This window comes from Sinocyclocheilus rhinocerous, unplaced genomic scaffold (assembly GCF_001515625.1).
Source record: "Sinocyclocheilus rhinocerous isolate Xijiao unplaced genomic scaffold, SAMN03320098_v1.1 scaffold656, whole genome shotgun sequence".
NCBI classification, from domain to species: domain Eukaryota; kingdom Metazoa; phylum Chordata; class Actinopteri; order Cypriniformes; family Cyprinidae; genus Sinocyclocheilus; species Sinocyclocheilus rhinocerous.
In genome coordinates this window covers 736,005-758,572 of record NW_015648010.1, presented here as the reverse complement: position 1 = coordinate 758,572, position 22,568 = coordinate 736,005, and the positions used below count along the sequence as shown (strand labels likewise).

At 36.8% G+C, this 22,568-nt stretch overlaps 2 protein-coding genes across 9 annotated transcripts in view; one reads left to right on the top strand and one right to left on the bottom strand.

Annotated features, from left to right (window-relative positions):
* The window catches only part of LOC107709558 (Friend leukemia integration 1 transcription factor-like), a 52,863-nt gene that overhangs the window by 8,501 nt on the left and 21,794 nt on the right, over positions 1–22,568 (bottom strand). For 7 of the 8 annotated variants that reach the window (XM_016514052.1, XM_016514053.1, XM_016514054.1 and 4 more), the window contains 4 exons: positions 14,502–14,561; positions 14,159–14,221; positions 13,866–13,913; positions 10,672–12,700 (listed from right to left, as the gene is read on the bottom strand). In XM_016514052.1, the coding sequence (XP_016369538.1) occupies positions 12,171–12,700; positions 13,866–13,913; positions 14,159–14,221; positions 14,502–14,561 (701 nt within the window). In that variant the 3' untranslated portion in view covers positions 10,672–12,170. Of the gene's footprint in view, positions 1–2,686; positions 2,693–10,671; positions 12,701–13,865; positions 13,914–14,158; positions 14,222–14,501; positions 14,562–22,568 lie in introns of those variants that run through there. The other variant, XR_001636507.1, reaches the window with a different exon arrangement.
* LOC107709560 (ATP-sensitive inward rectifier potassium channel 1-like) lies at positions 7,419–8,537 on the top strand. Its single transcript, XM_016514059.1, has one exon. The coding sequence runs from the start codon at positions 7,419–7,421 to the stop codon at positions 8,535–8,537; it is 1,119 nt and encodes a 372-aa protein (XP_016369545.1).

Below are 22,568 nucleotides of genomic sequence, written 5' to 3'. Positions count from 1 at the left end.
GCGTGTGTGTTAGAACATGAGGACAGAATATTCATTATTGGCTAAACTGTCCCTTTAAGAATATTTTACAGTACTGATGAATGTATAGTCAGGTTACATGTGTGCTGTTCAATAGTTCAGCGCACTTTACTCACCCGCTGAGCTGAGTTTCATAATAAATCACACTGGACTGTCTCATTTTAGCCTGAAGTGGTGTTCAGCGCCCACATATGAGAGTATAACATCAGCACTCGTCATGTGGATCAGTTCTTCACTTTAGCTGTGCGTTTAGCAGACTATCCAGACTTCACAGTTAAATTCAGCTCTGATAACAAAGGTTTCATTTGCATCTCTGAAGTCTTGATGAAGCTGATTATTCTCAGATACAACATGTGTTTGTTTTTGCTCAGCAGCGACTCCTATCAGAAAGCAGTGGAACTGCAATGGTTCCACTTGCAGGTGCCGTAAATATTCTCAAAGTACTTCGAGGTGATGTTTCAATACATGAGACGTGGAGCAGAAAATCAGGCTGTTTCTCAGATGCTTTCCTTCTTGAAGCAAACAAGGAGCTGTTGGCTAAAATACAGCCGCTGTTTGCCAGCAGTCCTTGGCCTTGTCTATGTGACAGCTTTCTGCTGGCTAGACACCAGCTCTGACGGCCGTATTTATCAAGCCAAACGAGAATCTAAACAGGTTCTGGCACATTATTAAGTACTATGTATCTATTTTATGAGCTCTTTGTACTCTCAGAAAGTGAGTGAATAAAAAAGAGGCTTGAAAAGCAGAATCAACTCATTCTAGATGAAGAAGGAAACGCCAAAGGATACTGACCAGCTGATCGAGGTTTGTTTTCTCAACTCTAAAGAAAGGTGAGTTGCAGTTTTTACCTGCAGTTTTTCTCTCCACAGCTGAGATGCCAGATTTGTTAAATCTGTAAGTCAGAAAAAAAAAAAAAATAAATAGAAGAAAGCTACAAGCTACACATCATTTAGTTCAGCTACACTCAAGCTGCCCTGTTTGTAGTAAAAGAGTAGTAAACTACTACATCAAAACCAACCAATGAGTGGAAATTCAAATCAATGTGTGAATTATTATTATTTTTTTAATCAGTTCAATTGTAAGGAAGAACTACATTTTAGGAGGCGTTTACACAACACCATTTTCAACTAAAAAAAAACAAATGAATGTCTTTTTTATTCAAAACACCACAACATTGGCAACATTGGCAAATTTTTGAAACGGGTTTCTAAGATTACGTTTTTGAGAACGATACCATTATTGTCTTCATGTAAACTCCTTAAACGTGAATTTGTAGAAATGGTGCCGTCATGCATGTGTATTACATTTTGAGTCTAATGCTCATAGTGTTTCTTTACAAAGTGACATTGCCAACTACTGGCCTGGCATGCATAATACAGCTTTTTTTAGTCATTTTTGCAGATCTCGTGTTAAAAAAAATGTTGCCTGTACGCAAAACTTTTAGTGAAAGCTTTTCAAAGATACAAATGAAAAACTTTTCAGTTTTTTAGTGCATTGTTGCATCCCGTTTTAAAGCTGTGTGTGTGGGTTAATAAGACTTTAAATTCACACAAAAATGCATTTATGCATAATCACACATTTGATGTTAATTTTCCATCTGCAGTAGCTCAAACAGTAGTGTGCATTGCTAACTTGGACACTTTGTGACATGTTTCAAAGCTGTGAGATGATAGATAGATAGATAGATAGATAGATAGATAGATAGAGCCTCCTAAACTTTAGACCCCACAGCTACAGGATCTTCATTGCATTGCAACAAAATACTGTAGAAGTTGCACATGCACAAGTGTGTGGAGAACAATGAACTTTAATTCGGCATATTTGCATTTTAAACAAAGTAATTTGTTTGTGATACTGTAAGGCAAACTTAATAAAACACCAAAATAAATGAACACAGTATCATTAATTCCATGACAGTTAAAGGAATGGCTTGTTCCCCTGATGTCAAGTCAAGGTTGGTTTATGAAGTAAATCAGGTTTTTGCTGGTATTTAAATAGAAACCATGACCGTACAAAGACCATGAATGATAATGACTTCCAGGACTTGAAGTAAATGATACACAAAATGTATTATTAAAATATTTAATAAAAAACTTATTAAATAGAGTGTAGCTTAGAAAATAATGCTTATGATGTTTGGCTCCAAACGCTGCTCAAAAGCTACTTTAACTATTGGATTTAGGAGTCAAAAAGCAGGCAACAAAAGCAGAAAATGTGGGTGGGAGTGTCGCCTGGAGCGGGCGACTCGTTTGAGTCGTTCACTGGAACTAAGTTGGTCATTAACGTTCACACTTCAGTAATGAAATCCTCCCTCAGCCACCTGGCACAGGTGATTATATCATTATGAGCACAGAACAGTGAAGAGAAACTTTACTTTGCCACCTCGACTAAGAAGTCAACGCTTCTGCGAATTGTTCGAATGAGGGAAAAGTAAAAAAAGTCAGGCATTTTTTCAGGCATTTATATGTAACATTTTACATGTTGTGAGTTTTTCAAAAAAGCGTGTCCTGCTGGCCGTTTAATGCATTTAATTTCAAAATAATTTGTGAAGTAGAAAACATCCAGGTCATAGAGACTCAGCATTCTCTTAACAGAATGGATTTGAGACTTACAACTGTTGCCGTTTACACAAGTTCACATCGCAGCAGAAAAGTCAGTGTGGAAAAACTTCTTTCTTGGATCAGTGGTCTTGAATGGCAGCCTAAGGCAACATTTCGTGGTTTGGTATTATTGAAAAGTTTATTATGGATTTTCCATTGAGAGCTTCACTGAAGTAAATTTGGTCTTCGGCATGTCAAAGCGCACAAAGGTATTGAACTGAATGAAGATTAAAGCCGAATAACTGGCAGGAGAACTAGGGTACCATATGTGACCCTGAAGCACAAAAGCAGTCTTAAGTCGCTGGGGTATATTTGTAACAATAACTAAAAATACATTGTGCGTGTCAAAATTATCGATTTTTCTTTTATGCCAAAAATAATTAGGATATTATGTAAAGATCATGTTCCATGAAGATATTTAGCAAATGTCCTACCGTAAATATATCAAAACTTAATTTTTGATTAGTAATATGCATTGCTAAGAACTTAATTTGGACAACTTTAAAGGTGATTTTCTCAATATTTTGATTTTTTTTTTGCACCCTCAGATTCCAGATATTCAAATAGTTGTATCTCGGCCAAATATTGTCCTATCCTAACAAACCATATATCAATGGAAAGCTTATTTATTATTTATTATTTATTAAATTGACACTTCAGATTGGTTTTGTGGTCCAGGGTACCATATATACACAGAGAGTCCATGCTGCGCACCTGAAAGGTCAAGATCAGTTTCTTACTCTTCAGAATTGAGATCTAAACAACAGCTGAATAGTGTGAACGTCTAATAACGAGTCTTAATACTTCGTAATTTGGTCACTTTAAGTAAGTGAAACATTTTCACAGTTCTTCCCAAAGTAATTATTGTAATAAGACAGAATACTGATGCAAAACAACAAAAACTGTGGCAATACTTCAGAAACATTGCTCTGTGTTTATGCTCAAGGCTCTTTGAATTCTAAAACACCATTGCTTTACATTGATTGTTAACCAGTAAACACAAGGCCAATTTGAAATCCATTCATAAAAGAAACAGCACTGTGATGACAAAACTCACTATTACATGAAAAGCAATGCATTTAGCATTGCTTTGAATGTCTAAAGTGTTTCTTGCTAGTTGTACTCCACTCTTATGTTGTTCTGTCATTTCAACATCAGTGGAGCACAGAAGAAGATACTCTTTAGAAATGTCTCTGTTTTTTTTGTTTTTTTTCCATCCATACAGTGAAATTCAATGAAATCTCCAAAACTGGTTACTAACATTCTTCAAAGTATGTTCTTTTGTGTTGCACTAAAAGAAAACCAAAGTCACACTGGTTTGGAATGACACGAGAGTGAGTAAATGATGACAGAATTAAAATTTTTGGGTGAACTATCCTTTTAAGTAACATCACATGTTGAAATGATCATCGCAGCTAATCAAAATCGCGTTGATACTCAAGCCAACAGCACAATGGTGAGTGTGATATTGCTCAAGTATAAAAGTTCATTAAAGAGTGTGGAATTTTTTCATCGACCATTTATTACATGTGTTCAGCGAATATTTGCATCATGTAGCTATACTCGCTCAAGATTACTCACGGGAAGTTTTTACGTTACTCGCATGAATAAGAAACATAAAAACAATAAGAACCATTTTCTGAACTGGACGTGTCAAACCGGATGTGCTGATAAGCTCTTCGATCGCTGGTTGGCTTTTTCAACTTTAAACTTTCAATTTTTCAACTTGCGCGGAAGACACAATTAAGGTGAACATCGCATGTTCGCGGCAAACGCATCGCCCAATTCGTGTCGCCCGAAACCTGCATTTTTAGACATGATATTGACAAGTTATTTTGTAACAAGTTCAAGCAAAAACTGTTGTCTTGATTAGAATCCGTTATGGGGAATTAACTTTTGTGTAAAACAATGCGTAACAGAAATGATAAATGATATGATTTGATTGTTAAAGCAACAAATGAGGATTTCCAGGAAGCGATTTCAGCGATTTCGACAGCCCTGAGTACACCAGTCCCTCATTTCAATGACAAAAGATGCTATCAGTGTCAGCAGACTTGTAGAATCAGTCTCTGTGGAAAGAGAAAGGCTTCGAGCTCTCAGGTGAAACCACTGTCATTTTCACTCACTGTCCAAAGAACAAAAGATCAGAGAATGAAAGATGAGAGTCTGAAACAGCAGTCGGTCTGTGAACTTACACAGTCCTTCTGTGTCACATAACAGATGACAGACATCTTTTCAAAATCCTTCAGCGACTAACATCTGATTTGCACTTCTAGAAGAAACAGTCTGATACAGTACATCTGATTGATCGTGCATGCAATGATTTCTGTTTGTTCTAGACTTTAAACTAGATCAGAATTAACTAATGTGATCTCATCAAAATTTGCAGAAAGTCATAAGTAAAGTGTGTTTCTAGCACACATACATTAATGCATGTTCGGATTGACACTGAAAAGTACATTCCTCGTCATTTACTAACAAATGAATGTCTTGCTATGGGATTGTGTCTGAATATTAGACCTTGGGTAACATTTCATTTTAAAGACCAATTCTCACTCTTAACTAGCATGCATATTGTCTGTTTATTAATGCTTATAGATATAAATATCTTAATCTGCATGGCAGTGTTACAGGATATAGTTAAATCCTAACTAAACTTAACAACTACTTTATAAACTAATAATAAGCATCGAATTAGTCATTTATTGCGGCAAAAGTCACACTAATAGTTAGTTGGACCTTAAAATAAAGTGTAACCGAACTTTGTATACTGAATAGTTTTTAGTGTCTACCAAAACATACAAAAATGCAAATACGTGCAATAGATATTCCTCTATAGATCCCCAAATCAAAACCACTCGAGTTGCAGCAAAGCGTCACCTTTGACCTTTGTGGTTTGCAGCCTGCTGGTGACCCGAAACATTGACAGAAGACTGATTTATCACTGCAAGCATTGCTTAATATAACATGACCATCGCTGATGATGCATATTTATGGCAAAGCAATAAGTGCTAAGTGATTTTGTGGGGGTACCTTTAACAGTTCAGCGGTTACTGCATGTCGTGCGGGAGTGTATGTGTGTGTGTTGATAAGTACTTCCGTCTTGAGTAAATGCACCCTGAACGCTCCCCTTGCGTAAAGCATTTTTGTGTATACATAAACAAGGGGTAAACACAGCATGACTGTGTGAGTAGGAGGGAAGCCTACAAAAGGGAAGAGTCAGGCATGAGTTGTCAGAGGCACCTGGATAGAAAGAGAAAGAAAGAGAGAGTGTGAAAGAGTTAAGGAGGGACACAACTTATTAATGAGTAACACACACATGTTGATTTCCAATTTCCTGCTTTAGCTCACATTTAAAAGACGGGAAAGAGCGGACGAAAACACACAAGCAAGTGAACCGGAGAGCGAGTGAAGTTTTGGCACCTCGGCTTCTGTGGCAGGTAAGCCGAACATCTCTACATCTGTGATGCTTTCTTACATCTGCAGTGTAAATCTCAGCTCATCCGATGTTCAGTCTGGTTCGCTCATCAGCACCGATATCCCTCATGGTATTTTGGGAACATTCAATTCATAAATCAGCACAGCAGATGATTGGTGGCGGATGGGAACTGCGGGTTCCTCTGGCTGGGCTGAACAGTTGCTATTCTGTGCTGTAATTGAGCTTCGGAACAGAGTTGATGTGTATTCTAATAGACTCTGCATTAAACATTAAGCACACTCCAAATGATCTGGAGCAAACCGAGCAGCACTCAGCCGCTCATAAACGACAGATAAGCGGAGATTGCCCTAAACACGCTGCCATGCGACGCCTGCATTTACCAGCGCTTTTATTTACTGTTGTAATTAAGTACAATGAAACATTCAGAATGTGATGAGTAGCATGATTGTGAATCAAAGCCTGCGGAGAAACCAGTCAGGTGCAAGACGAAACTGACAGCTTAGGGCTTATTGATTAAACTGATTTGCACTTGTATGCATAGCTCATAAAAAACAGAATCTTTTTTTTATTTTTTATTATTGTGGTCATATTTTAAGCTCGTAGAGCTACTTAAATGTGAGTTTTGTCACTCGCCTTCAAATTCAACCCACGCTCATTTAAAATACAAAAACGTACCTATACATACATTTCACTGCAATTTCATACTGAAATGAACACTAGAGGCAGTAAAACATCAACCACTTTTATTCTTTTTCACACAAATTATGATTACAGCATCAGATTATCAATTCACTTGAGCAGTTCCTTGCACAATACTATATTATGAACTCAAAACACATTGATGCCATTCTGCATAGATCTAAGAGATTGGCCAATGGCTAATCAACAATAGTACTCTCACTCATGCGTTGATTCTTGCACTAAGCACAGGCTATAACTACTTTCAAATGAACTCTCACAATGTCCTAGAGAGAGACAAAATACACTGAATTTGTTCAATCTGATATCTGTGATGTAACAATAAAGAGCCTCAGCAACTAATCACATTGCAACTGTAATGTGTTTCTCAAAGTTATTGGGAATGTTATTTGAAAAGGCCCAGATTCGAAAGAATTGTTTACTGTTTGCAAAATGTGAAATCAACTCAGGTGTTTATGCACGTACGGTATGTGGACAGATTTGGCTATCTTGTCTCATGCATAACAATAGGCAGTGTTTATCTCTAAATACTTCAGTCTGTTGGACAACACGTTCTCTGTCGCTGTAGCCGAGAGTTTCCGGTGTGCTGTTTTGTTTTGCACTGGGTCTTGGTTTGGTTCTAACAAATATCGCTTCACTCTCTTCCCAGACAGACCCTCAGAATGACTCGTTCCTTGAGAGAGGTGGTGAAGGAGTACATGTCAGAGCGGCGAGTTCACAAATACCGCCTGGTGACCAAAGACGGCCGCTGCAACATCGAGTTCGGCAATGTGATGCACCGAAACCGCTTCGCCTACGTCCTGGACATATGGACCACCTTCGTCGAGACCCGCTGGCGGTTCGTCATCTTGTACTTCGTGGCGTCCTTCACCCTCAGCTGGTTCATCTTCGGCCTCCTCTGGTACTGGATCGCCAGAGACCACGGTGACCTAAAGTGGCAGAATCCACCCGAAAATAACACGGCATGCGTCTACAGCGTCAACACACTGACTTACGCCTTCCTCTTCTCACTGGAGACCCAAGCCACCATCGGATACGGAAACGTGTACGTCACTGACGTCTGTCCCGGAGCCGTGGCTCTGATCGTAATTCAGAGCCTTATCGGCACCATAATCAACTGCTTCTGGTGCGGCGTGGTTATGGCAAAAATCGCCCTTCCCAAGAAGAGAGCCAAGACCATAACCTTCACCGACCAGGCAGTTATCTGCCCTAAAAAGGGCACCCTTTGCCTTCAGATCCGAGTGGCCAACCTGCGCAAGACTTTGATGATCGGTAGCCAGATTTACGGCAAGCTCCTGAGGACCACAGTCACTCCAGAAGGTGAGACCATCATCTTGGACCAGGTCAGCATTGACTTCATGGTGGACGCCGGCAAGGACAGCCTGTTTTTTGTGTGTCCTTTCACCCTTTACCACGTCATCGACAAAACCAGCCCGTTCTTTGACATGGCGGTGGACACGCTGCATCAGCAGGAGTTTGAGCTGGTGGTGTTTCTCGACGGAACGGCTGAGTCCACCAGCTCCTCCTGCCAGGTCAGGACTTCTTACCTCCCTCAGGAGATCATGTGGGGCTACGACTTCCTCCCGATCATCTCCCGCAGCAAAGAGGGAAAATACCGAGTGGACTTCTCCAACTTTGCCAAGGTGGTGCCTGTACCGACCGCTCATTGTGCCTACTGCTACCACAACGAGGCGGGACACCATCACCACTCCATCAGCGGCATTGATAACCAGGGCTTTGAGGTGATTGACATTGAGATGCCCAACGTCACCAAAATGTAAAGCTCTTTGACTGACATGTACTGAGCGACATTGCAAGGTCACCGTCTTGCACTATACTAGAAACACTGGACACAAATGCTTTTTGTCTCTCATAGTGAGCACAAGAGGCAAGACGAATGTTTTATCTCTGGAAATTCCCCTATCTACCCACTGAAAAATGAAGTGCAGTGGCACTTTTTTTTATTTTATGGAATGTAGTTATTATTTTAAAGAGCAGCTTGTGTTCAAAACTATTTTTCTGATAATATCAGAAATATAAAAGCGTAAATTGTCCTTGAGGTGAAACTAGAACTGTCTTCTGTTACAGGGTCATTGGGAGTGAGAGTATTAACTGAAAGTTAATTCATATGAGATTGACTTTTATTAATACATCTATGTATAAACGTCTAAGATGAACTGATTTCAAATTCCAGTGAACCAGCTGATGCTTTTATGCTCTGAATCACTCTGGGATTGTGTATTTCTTTGTAAATTAGTAGATATGGCTAATATTGCATTATTGTGTAAATGTCATTTGTATTTTGTATATATCATTTTGTAAATATAATTTTTTTTATAAATAAAAAAAAAATATGAATTGGAATTTGTGGATTAGTTAATTGAAAATGGCCTTATAAAAATCAACCAGCATTTTTTAGTATTCACAGTTAAAAATGACCACATGAGGGCGCACAAGACAAAAAAATAGATGACAAACAGTCAGCTTGACAACTCTCAGTGTGTGTAAAAATTATATATTTATGAAGTAACCATTCCGATTTATATATATATATATACACACACACACACACACACACACACAGGTTTGTTTTTGTGAAAAGTGGGGACATCCCATAGGCGTAATGGTTTTTATACTGTACAGACCGTATATTCTATTGCCCTACACCTACCCTACCCCTAAACCTACCCCTCACAGGAAACTTTGTGCTATTTCAGATTTTCAATACACTCCATTCTGTGTGATTTATATGCGTTTTGAAAAGTGGGGACATGGGGTAATGTCCTGAAAAGTCACCTTCTCCTTGTAATACCTATGTCATACCCTTGTATTATACAAATTTATGTCCTTATTTGTCACAAAAACGCGCGCACACATACACACACACACGTCAAAAAACTTGCATTATAATATAATAATGAAAAAAACAAATATATACAATCAATTCCTGGTCCCTAGTTCCCCTTGATTCAGCAGGGCCTCAGTGTGGATCCTGCAGGAAAGTCTCATCATACACAGCCAAACAAAGCAGTTAGTGTCACAGCTTCTTTGCCCTTAGCAGCGCTGACTACTTGGAAATTTGTAAAGCTCATAAAGCTTGGAGAGTTGTGCGTAAGGAAGGGTGGTGCGTGATCGAGCACTGCTGTGGTCCGCTGACTCACTACATGACACATCAAATAATAAAGAGGCTTTACAATATATTAGACGTGGGATGGAGATAATGCCCTGAAGAGCTCTCACTGCCAAACACTTAGAATTAATATATCTTACCTTAGACTATCCATGTGTTTGCAATCCTTTAGCACTGACATTACATCACTGATTTATTTATTTTTTTATTGTTTTATTTTATTCATCTCAGAATTTCCAGTGAGGTTTTTTTTTTATGATCTAGTCTTTTCCTTACCAAAACAGTAGATCAAATCCAAATAAATGAATACTCACCAGATTTAATGTCATTGTGATCCTCAGATGTGCCTACGATTGTTTATGATCAACCAGTACTGGATTAGATGAAATATCATGTAGTCTAGACCATAAGATTGATTCATAAACAGTTATGTTGATGCCAGGCACAGATTTTCCGATTCATCTGTTTACAAGAGTGATTTTATATTTAACAGCTGAGATAAAGATGCCATTATTTGTATGTGATCATAAGAACTCAGTGTAAGCCAATACATGTTTAGTTTAGCGGTTTAGAACACCACCCTTTTAACAAATTCGATCAAGATATTGTTTCAAATTACGCTCTGCCCAAATGACACACAGTAAAAAAGTTACATGGAGAGATTTTTAATGTAAAAACATTTATTTTGTCACATTTTACCTATACAACAGACCCTTTTACAAAAGGTAATACTTAATAAATTGCAGAAACAACAAAATTAACAAAAAAGATTAATTGCAATATTTCATATATATATTTATATAGTAATAAATTTAATATCCAAATACTTGCATATATAAAATAGCACAATTCCTTCATATCTGAGAGTGATCCCTTAAAGAGATGAAGAGCTGGGAATTTTCAATCAGCTTTTTTTTCTTAATGCTACAAAATACACAAGGGGAAACACTTGTATAACACTGTCCGAACACTTTTTTTTTCAGGCACAGTAACACGATTTGACTTTAAGGCATTGTTATGGCACTTTGGGAACCTTTAGTTATGTAGAAGAGATTGTCTCTAAGCACGTTTGGTAAGGCATTTGCTCTTAAGGAATGAAAATATCAACTACGTATCAAAATAACCTTCTTATTGTCATGGCGACGCACCAAGAACTTTAGAAAATACAAGAAAACATTCATAAACTTATTGCCCATATGTACAGATACAAAACACCTACGTAGTACAAACTACCTTCAGTAACTGATAAAAAAAAGTTTGCATTTTGACCGAGGTCAACTCGTATTAACGTATGATTCTTAACACTGTCACATATGAAAATAGCTCTGCATAATTTATACAGTAAGATGCTTTTAATGCCTAGTTGACCTTTGATCAAAAAAAAAAAATACTAGCAGATAGGTCTGACAAACGCACAGCGTTCGCGAATCTCTGGTTTCAACGTCTCGTGCTGCTGTTTCAACGGTCTTTTTCTTTCGAGGAGGTACTTCGCGCGATGCCCACATTCATTCAGTCCATCCAAGACGCAAATCTCACGTGAACGCAACACTTTGGCTGTTTTGAGATGAAATCGAGTGGATTTTCACTGGCCAATGAAACGGGACTCCATGCGTCAGAAACGTAAAGCAGGCTTCAGTCCTTTCACATCAACGCCATCTCGGTCATAAGCATAGAAGAGCGCTAAAGATGAGTAAGAGAGTTTAGCTTGAGCCAGCTAGCCTGAGAAGCTCCTAATAAACAATCAGACGCCACGTACTCCGGCGAAGAGGAGAAACGGCGCTTGAATGCCAACATTTTTTCCAGTTGCCAGATTTGCTTTAGAAAAGAGAGTTCAGTCACGACTTGAGAAGATAAAGTCGTGTAACCGAGGCGGGTTTCCATAAAATCCAAAGGGAAGCGGGGACTAGGTTCAAAAATATAAACGCTGGGTTCACAATTGCATTAAACACACAGGGTGAGTTTACAGTGATTATTTTCTCAGTTGTTCACCGACTTATACATAATAGAGGTGGTCTTTATTGGCTAGAAGGGATTCTGGCCCGTCGCTGCAGCTTTCAGATGTAGAAAGGCACAAGAAACATGCACACGCTCTCCAAAACAAACACCAACCCAACGTCCTCCAATAAGTAGTACTCCATTTTGAAGAGGATCTTCTTTCAACATTGCTTCCATCTGCTAACTTTCCGGCCACAATCCCTCCAGTTCCAGTTTGCTTTTTTTTGTCTTTGCTTCGAGTGCAGTTCCAAGTTTTGGCGTACGGGCGGCAGGGTGAAAGGTGAAGGTTTTAGTAGTAACTGCCTAGGTGGGAAGGCACGTGTGAATTGGCGTGACGCGGCACGCCGGGATTGGGATAAATCCCTCCCGCTGGAGAGCTCCAGTATGGGGTGGCGTGCCCGAAGAAATTGGAGGACGTGACGGGCATGGAGGGAGGATGGGGCGAAACGAAGTTGACCTTCTGCTGGTGAGCGTGGTAGCTTGGCACATAGGGCAGGTCGGTTGGGTATTTGTACATGGTGGATTCGGTGGGATGGGGCTGCAGGGCTTGAGCGATGCCGTGGAAGTCAAACTTGTAGGCGTAACGCTTGCCGTGCACTTTGGTCATGATGTTTTTGTCGTAGTAGTAGCGCAGGGCGCGGCTTAGTTTGTCGTAGTTCATGTTGGGCTTGCTCTTGCGCTCGCCCCAGCGACGTGCCACCTCGTCGGGGTCCGTCATCTTGAACTCTCCGTTGGTCCCTTCCCAGGTGATGCAGCCGGAGTTGGCGCTGTCGGAGAGGAGCTCGAGCAGGAACTGCCACAGCTGGATCTGACCTGAACCTGGACAAACACACAGACAGAGTGTTTTACTAGAGACCCACAAGCCTTCATGTAGCTCAAACAGTAAGCATGGCACTGGCAACGCCAAGGTCATGGGTTCGATTCCCATGCAAAGTAAGAACTGATAAAATGCACATTTTGAATACAATGCAAGTTGCTTTGGATAAAAGCATCTGCCGAATGAATACATGTAATGTAAATATATATATTTTTTAAATACAGCACAAATAAATATCAGTACACTGTAAAAATATTGTTTGAAGTTGTAAATAACATTATAGGAGTATGTTTTATGAGAAAATATTTACAGGTTTTACTTTAAAAATTCACATTTAATTCTAAATTTTATTTTCTGTTTCTTGGTCATTATTTGTGAAATTCTAGCAATTTCTATAGTGTTATTATAGTATAATTGATATATTATTATTCATGTTTTTATTAATATTTTGAATTTTTTTTTTTTATATTTTCCATTATATTTTTTTTTTTTGTGATTTTATTGTGCTTTTGTCATTTTTATTAGTTTGATTATATGTCTATATTGTACTTTTTATTTCAGTTTTAGTTATTTTAGTACTTTCAAGTTAAACTAAAAGAAAATGAGATGCCTTGTCAATAGCTGAAACAAAAATGTGTTCATATTTATTTAAATTTTCTTTTATTTCAGATAAACTTCATTTTTCATTATTTTTTTATTTAAATTTTATTTTAGGTTTTAGTTTTAGCTTGTTTTTTAATGAAAAATGCTTCAAAATAAATCACACCATTTTTTCACTGTAGATGTAAATTTATTTTGGAGTTATTTAAATTTAATAACAAATGTTTTTTGGGTTTTTTTTAGGAAAAACTAAAAATAACTACCCATTTTCATAAATGATTAACACCTAAATTCACATTTAAAATAAGTGATTTTAACGTTTTGCTAATGTTTTAGTGTTTTATTTTTAAATTATTTAAATATTATATAATATTAGAACAGAACAGAAATAATATAGAATCAACCAATTCTTAATTAGTGGCCATAACATGAAAATAATCTGCATCATCCAGAATTTTGATGAAATATTAAATATTACTATTTTAATAGAATATGTCTCTAAATGAAAAAAAAAAGTTTTCCTAAAATGCAGTGTAGCTCAGAAACAGTAAGCCTTCATGTTGTTACCTGGGTTGGCAAGTCGACTGCTAGTGGGTCCTAATATTTGGTAAGGATCTGAAAGTAAAGAGAAATTAATCTAGACGTGACCTCTGAACTGGACAAATGTCACAATTTAAAAGTCTTGAACTTGCTCTCCAGTAGCTGAACTGGTGAAAAATATTACTATTGCAAAACCACAAAAAGTTAAACTCCCAGAAAATGAATAAATAAAAACATACTGCAAATGCACTTGCCAAATGCATAAATATGAAATGTTTTTGAACGCATGCATGTGCTCGTGGCAGAGCGCTGCTGCTTACCGGGCTGAGGCCGAGCCTGTTCAGTGTTCTTGGACACGTTCTGAGACACCACTGTAGGAGAGCCTGAGAAATGGAAAGAAAGAGCGCGACAGAAAGAAGAAGAGAGAGAGAAAAAAGTTAAGCACATTCGTCTGGGCGAGTAGACGCACAAGTCTGCATCCAACGAAAACACGGGCAATAGCTGGCCCAACTGCTAAGCACTTAATGGGCCTCTTCAGTGTCCCAAAACTAAAGACTGGCCATCAGCTGGTGCACAGTATTACTGTCCAGATTAAAGCCTCAGAATCAAACACAGTGTCTGACCACTTCAATCAATGACTCTAGATGGACGTCTGACGCTCACCTTTGCCGCTGTGCATGTTGTTTGACCAGCCTGCCCTCCGTACAGCATCATAAGAAGCATCTGGAGAGAAGAGAAAATAATATGAGGGATTTTTGTAACCTGCTATTGTTTTTCCAAAAGCCCAGTACGCCTTTGGAAAATGTGTTAATGTTCCTGAGAAATTTGATTTGGACTGGTTATTGCGGTTTATATCCCACTCTAAGTCCTTGCTGAAGGAGCCTTTTTTGTTCATATTCACTTTTTTAAAGAAACTCTCTCAAACTGTCTGTGTGTCTGAGACAATGAAGATGTGCTAGAGCTGTTTGGTTTGCTCTGACAGACTCACATATTCATACAGAATATCTGTTTGGATGTCAGAATATTATGATGATCTGACTGCGTCTGTTTTTAGAGACCTCACAGAAACATAGTGTGCAAGCACATTCTGAGCACCAAGGAACATAACAGACTGGGAAGGTTTTTATTTATTTATTTATTTATTTGTTTGTTTGTTTGTTTGTTTGTTTGTTTGAACCAGCAAAACTAAACTAAACAAATAAAATAAAATAAATAAAAATAAACTTAAAATAAACTAAACTAAATTAAACTACATACAAATAATAATTTTAATGCAATACAGTTGTGGTATACATCAGGGTTATTATCATCAAAACTTAAACTTAACTTAGAACTTAATAAAAGCTATATTGACAGATTAAAAATAGTAATAAAAAAGTTAAAAGTTAACAATAAAAATTTAATACAGGAAAATTATTATAGAAAATAATTCAAAATATTACCAAAAACTATATTATATAAATTATAATTATATAACACTGGCACTGAGTTGCTATTTAATCTATTTTATTAACAAGTTCCATTATTATTATTATTATTATTATTTTCTTCTTCTTATTATTATTATTATTATTATTATTATTATCATCAATACTATATTTATTTATTTTTTACTTTATTTATATTTATTTTATTTTAATAATTTTTTAAAATATTTTAGTTAATATTAATTATTATTTTTATATTTTGTGTAATCCTGTCAGATGTTGTTGATTTAGAATGAATTGAATGAACGAATGAATGAATGAATGAATGAATATCCTGTTGAACAAAATTACAAAAATGTCTTCTAAAACGGCATTCTGAGAAGCATGTGTGCTTCCTGTAAGGCTGCTTATTCCAACTCTGGAAAGGCATCTGTATCAGTATCCTAGGAAAATGCCCAGAGTCTCCTTCATTCTCAAACATAGGTTACTCTTAAAACATTCCCATCATGCCTTGCAGCACTGCAGTGATCCCTCTTTCCCGAACGGAAATTAAGCAATGACTGGCACTAATCAAGTCTCTATGTGCCCTCGATGGACGACCATATGAGAGCGGATCGGATCAAACCGACAGAGACGGCCAACAAATACAGTATGCTAGTATACTGAAATTCTTTGAAAGTAACCTTTGTGGTATGACAGTCCTTAGAGTTAAAGCTTTAGTTCACAACTCCAGCTGAACGGAGCCAAAGCGTTTGCAATGGTGACATAACACCGCCCTCTTCTGGTCACTGCACTGGAAATCTCATCCAAGCTTTGGGTGGAACTACTAGACATTAACCTCTGAAGACAAAGAAAATGTTTGGTTTGGAAAGTGCTGATAAAATTACATGGCCAACAGAATCCAAGCAGAATCCAACAGAATCCAAAAGAAAGGAAGATGCTAATCTCGAAACGCAGAGAGTGAGAAAGAGCACGACTTGCACTGCTCCTGCTTATCATTACATCCACAGCCGAACCTGACTGAGAAGAGTTTACTCTTTGAATACAGTATTCAGCACATTGTAAAATAGTTTCAGCTGCGATCTGTTCTGAGGCTTTTTAACTTTAACCAGATTAAAAGAATGAGTCACCAAAAATGAATGCAGAAAATTCCATACAGAAATGTCCACACAATGACAGATTCTAATGACTATATCAAGCTCGAAAAGTAAAAATAAACACATAAAACCAATAAATGTATGAATAAAATAAAAGAATGAATGAAGTAAAAAAAAATAAATAAATAAATAAATAAATTAATATGGAAATGTCCACATAATGACTGTTTACAATGGCCATATCAAGCTTGAAGAGTAAAAATAAATAAATAAATACATAAATAAATACATAAATAAATAAATAAATGTATGAATAAAATAAATGAATACATGAAATTAGAAAATAAAATAAAATAAAATAAAATTAAATTAAATAAAATAAAATTAAATATAAAAGATAATTCCATACAGACATTTTCACACAATGACAGTTTATAAACCATCATAAAAATGCACTAGGCTAAAAGGTGGTCTACACTCTAAAAAGTGCTGGGTTGTTTCAACCCAACTTTGGGTCAAATATGGACTAACCCAACTGTTGGGTTAAATTTTTACATTACATTTTTAACCCAAAAGTTGGGTTAGTCCATATCTGAGTTGGGTTGAAACAACCCAGCATTTTTTAGAGTGTAGGCTATAGTTTTATCTATGATCTGTTCTGATCCATTGTAACTTTATCTAGATTAAAGGAATAAAAAATAAAAAAATAAAAAATGTAAAGACCAAATCAAGCTAAAAAAATAAAAAAAAAATACATACAATAAATAATAGATAGATAGATAGACAGACAGACAGACAGACAGACAGACAGACGATAGATAGATAGATAGATAGATAGATAGATAGATAGATAGACAGACAGACAGACAGATAGACAGATAGATAGACAGACAGACAGACAGACAGACAGACAGATGATAGACAGACCGACAGACAGATAGACAGATAGATAGACAGATATATAGATAGATAGACAGACAGACAGACAGGCAGGCAGACAGACAGACAGACAGACAGACAGACAGACAGATAGATAGATAGATAGATAGACAGACAGACAGACAGACAGACAGACGATAGATAGATAGATAGATAGATAGATAGATAGACAGACAGACAGACAGACAGACAGACGATAGATAGATAGATAGATAGATAGATAGATAGACAGACAGACAGACAGACAGACAGACGATAGATAGATAGATAGATAGATAGATAGATAGACAGACAGACAGACAGACAGACAGACGATAGATAGATAGATAGATAGATAGATAGATAGACAGACAGACAGACAGACAGACAGACGATAGATAGATAGATAGATAGATAGATAGATAGACAGACAGACAGACAGACAGACAGACGATAGATAGATAGATAGATAGATAGATAGATAGATAGACAATTTCATGTCTTCCGAAGTCATACAATTGCTTTGTCATTAAGATATTTTGCTGTCAATGACATTTGGTCAAAAGACACGCAAGAATGAGTGACGTTTAATTTCACTGACATCTAATTTTAACAACACAATAAGTAAAAAAATAAGTTCAATTTAATTTGCCTTGGAGGCACGTTAGATGAATAAACTGTCCTTTTGTTTTCACTATAAATATTGAATCTGTACATCTGTAATAGTAATTTATCAGATTTATCACCTAGGCACCGAATTCAGGTGATATCTGGGAAACGTTGCTTTCCATTTAACAATCTTCTATCATGCTTTGTCCTCAAACGCTCACTCTTTCTCTGTAACGATCTTCCATCCTTCAGTCTCTCAGTGTCTGTCAGATCTGATCTGGAGCCGGGCCGGAGAGAAGAGAAAACGAGAGAGAGAGAGAGAGAGAGAGAGAGAGAGAGTCCTGAGAGAGTTATGTTTCCTGCCTGCCGAGTCTCTCACACAACCTCTCTTTGTTTTACTGCCCTTTTTTTCCCTCGTTTTTTCATCCCCCTCCACCATGAAAAAACACACAGCAGCCAGCAGAGAAGAAGAAGGGTCACGACGCGATGAGGAGAACAGAGAGAGATGGAGAGCAGACGATACACATCATCGGAATTTGCAAAGAAAACAGCGGCGGTGGCCGTCGCTACTGTCTGATAGAGCGAAGAGAAAGACGGACGGATACGAGCGCCAGATCTTCACTTTCAGAGCGGCGAGGCCCGTGTCCCTAATTCAATCACATCAGAGCTCAACTGCGAAACAAGAGACAGACATGCATCTGGGATATGAATTCTATTAATTTGCTTGACTAATGTGTGCTTTAGGACAGTGCGCTGTTCTCTGCCGTGAATAAGAGGGAACGCAGTGTATGAGTGTGGAAGGTGCACGGTTTAGTGTTGTTGGTGTGCTGTGTTTGGGTGTGGCGTCTCCTCAAGAGACCAGACTGCTGCTCTCTAGTCAAAACAAGACTCTCGCCCAGCCAGCCAGCCGTCTAGACTAGCTCAGTTTTTAAACAGTGCCCGAAAAAGTCCAATGTATGTGGCCATTTTTAACCAAACCAAAGTCTATATGCGATTTTACTTTTTGTCCAAGTGGCTGTTTACACACAGAAAGCACTCTTCAAATGTATGCTTGAACGAATAGAAGAGAAAATGCAGTGCGACTCATAGGCTCTGTTCCAAAATCGGGTGAGTTGCCCTGCTCTCTAGGACCTACAGACAGCTGCCTTCTAAGTCAGCATCCCAAATGAAACAGAAACCTCATAACTGAGTGATTTAGAAAGCTATTTAGACAGTAAGTGCGTTACGGAACTAACATGGCAATACTTAGATTAATAAAAAAATCACACAATAGCACAATAGTACACACAAAATATTAAGCAATTAAATTAATTAAATAATTAATAAGTAATTAAATAAATTATTACTATTATATATAGTTTGGGGTTTTTATTTATTTATTTATTTATTGAAAGAAATGCTAATAATACTTTTTTTTAAGAGTAAAAAAAAAAGTTGAACTTTATTTTGTTTCTTTAAAAACAATCATGAAAAAAAACAGTTTCCATACATACATTAAGCCTTATAACAGTTTTCAACATTGATAATAATACGTTTTGCTTGAGCAGCAAGCATTAGAAGATTTTCTGAAGGATCATGTGACACTGAAGACTGGAGCAATGATGCTGAAAATCCAGCTTTTAATCACAGAAATAAATGACATTTTACTATATATTTACATGGAAAACATATATTTTAAATTGTAACAATATTTCACAGTATTACCGTTTTTACTGTGTTTTTGATCACATAAATAAGCCTGGGTGAGCAGAAAAAAAAAAAAAAAACTTAGGTAAGATAAAAATCATGGCACGTAGCCAAAAAAAAAAAAAAAAAACTTCTGTCAAAAACGTAAAAAAAAAAAAACAAATTTTCAATTTTTGAATGTAATATTATTATAATTATACAAAATGATATATATTATAAAATAAAACATATATAAAATTATTAACATATGGCTAAAATAAGTTACTTTAGAAGGCAGCATAATCAAAATAAAGTATCTTAAAAGGCAACATTTTACTTATGATTAAAACCTTAAAATACTCAGTGAGTTTGAAACAGAGCCATTTAGCACACTAAACAGAAGATCAGTAGTTAAGATCAGTGTAACATGGTATTTACTGTTTTAAGTGGAGTATTAATCAGTATTCATCTTTAACTACCCGTGAGATATTAGCTTAGAAAAAAAAAATGGCCTGAGACGAAAGGGCAAGTGAAAATAAATCCAGCCCATAAATCTTGCTATCAAATGTTTAATCTTCAGCTGATAAATGGAGATATGTTAAATGGCCACTTTGTTGACGAGTTTACCATTTTTATGGCTTGCATTAAAAGCACAGCTCCAGGGAAGGTTTATGAATCACTAAATTTCAAATTCAGAGATATTTAAGCATTATACAAAGGATGCTCAAGACGTTTTCTCATAAACCGCAGCCCATCAGAGCAATGCACTTAGTGCTCTACTATGACTGACAGGTGTGAGAAGAGGGTTAAAGTTCTCACAGCCGTCTCTGCATTATCTTATCTTCAGGCTCACTGTACTAATGACCCTAATATGTGTAAAGAACAGGTGGACTGACTTCTGGCTTTTATCAGGCCAGCGCTGCTCTCAGGACTATCAGTGTTATTGCAGCCCTCTGCTTTCTGAATTGGAAAAGCCCAAAGTGGTCCGTTCTCCAGAGAGACTGTCAAACGTTTACTTAAATGGTTTATGGAAACTGATTTCCTTGATGAGTTTGAGAGCCTGATTTCATTTGGATGTGCATCTTGTGTTATCATTGGAAAGTACACAAGTAAATTACGTAAATGAGTCACAGCAATCGTTGTCTATCATCTCTGTGTACATGTAAGTCTGAAAATCAACCGCGCATAAGCCATCTAAAACTTTGGGTGACACAATTATAAAATGTTGTAGCTTTTTTCATGAATATTAATCCTCTGGTGTCATGTATTTCATATCTAATCGACCCAGTAGCTTATCCAAAATTCGGTTATTAACTAGAACTAAAGTTAAAAATGTATCTTTTTACCTTGCCGTATAAATTAGTTTGCTATGAATTGTTTATAATAAATTGTCTGTCATAGTATTTTATGCCAGACATGTTGTAGTTAATTACTTTATATCTTTGATGTTTGTTTTTGTGTTTTAGTATTTTAAATTAGATGTCTTGTATCTGCTTTAATGCCATTATTTTGATGAAATGATAAGACTCACTTCCTCATGTCATATCCATATGCATTGTTCATCTAATGTGCCTTTTGTGCCTCAGAATTAGTAATCCACGTATGGGACCATAAGGATTTCAAGTGAAATTGTACTAATGCAATTGTATTTGCAGAACAAATGAAAATATTGTTGGTTGCAACAAGTCAACTAAGTGCATATTCCATAACAAGGCACTTCATCAAGCAATAACCATTTATCACTGATTCTCAACATTCATTTCTTTTCACACAAGCTGTTCAGTTTTGTCATTACAATCCAAACACAATCTACACTTCGCACAGAGAGAGGCATTCATGTGCAGTCAGAGAATGTTTCCAGTGAGCCGTCCCTGAAGCGCTCTCTTAATTTTAGCAGCTTTAACTCATAAATCAGAGCAAAGGAAAATTGCACTGGCAAAACATGAGTCTTCCTATATGGATGGAGGGCTGATGGTTATAGCGGTGGGATTCTCTGTTTTTCTGAATGAGGAAAGGGAAGGGATGACATTTGGCATTTCAGCTCAGAGAAGATAGCAGGGTGTTTTAATAAATGTGTGAGTGTGTTTAAGTATGTTTTATGGGGGAGGAGAGAGCATCGAACACATATTTTAACCTCCAGGCCCCTAAACCCCCCCAAAGTGATGCCTTTGGGGCCACAGAACAGGGCAGTCTTTGTGTGGGGTGCGATCCCTACACAGCAATCACAGACTGCTGTTCCCATACAAAAATAACCCCCACACATCCATGTGGAAGAGAGAGAGAAACTGAGAAAAACCAGCATGAAAAAACAAGGGCTGAAGTGAAGGAAAGTTCTGTACATCCTTGTTAAGCAGCAGCTGAGGTTTATGTGTGCAGTTGTACGTGTGCTAATGCTTTTGTGATCCATGTTGCTCCCCTGATGGATTTGCATTTGAATCTATTTATACTGAAAAAAGTAAGCGTGAAATTTTGAAGCAGAAAAACTGAAATACTATTTTCTTGCAAAATGTACACTGATAATCTTTTTTGAACAACTTCAATAAATTTATTAATTAAAAGAATAAAAAAATCTGTCTCAAAATTTTCAAACAAGTCAAATCACAAATTTTACTGAATCTATACATAAACAAATTGTAGAAACTATTTTCAATCTATCTAATTTACAGTATCTATCTATCTTTCTGTCTATCTATCTATCATCTATCTATCTATCTATCTATCTTAATTCAAGTAATTCAGGTCTTAATTCAGGTTCTTTAATCTATTTTTCAATTTACTTTCAAGGTTCTTTCTTTCTTGCTTGCTTGCTTTCTTTTTCAACTTTTAAACAGTTACATTTTTCATTTCTAGTAAAAAATACAGTCCTATGAATGTCTTTGAAAAGTCATTTTACATGTAGTTCTTTACATTCAAATTCAAATTGCAATTCTGCATCCTGCTTGCTGCCTCAATTCAAATTTGAATACAATTTAGGAATTTCATTAATTTTTCTTCTTAATTTAGTTCTTTATTCA

Excerpts from the sequence above, each read along its gene's own strand:
- LOC107709560 (XM_016514059.1), top strand. The coding sequence starts at position 7,419 with ATGACTCGTTCCTTGAGAGAGGTGGTGAAGGAGTACATGTCAGAGCGG.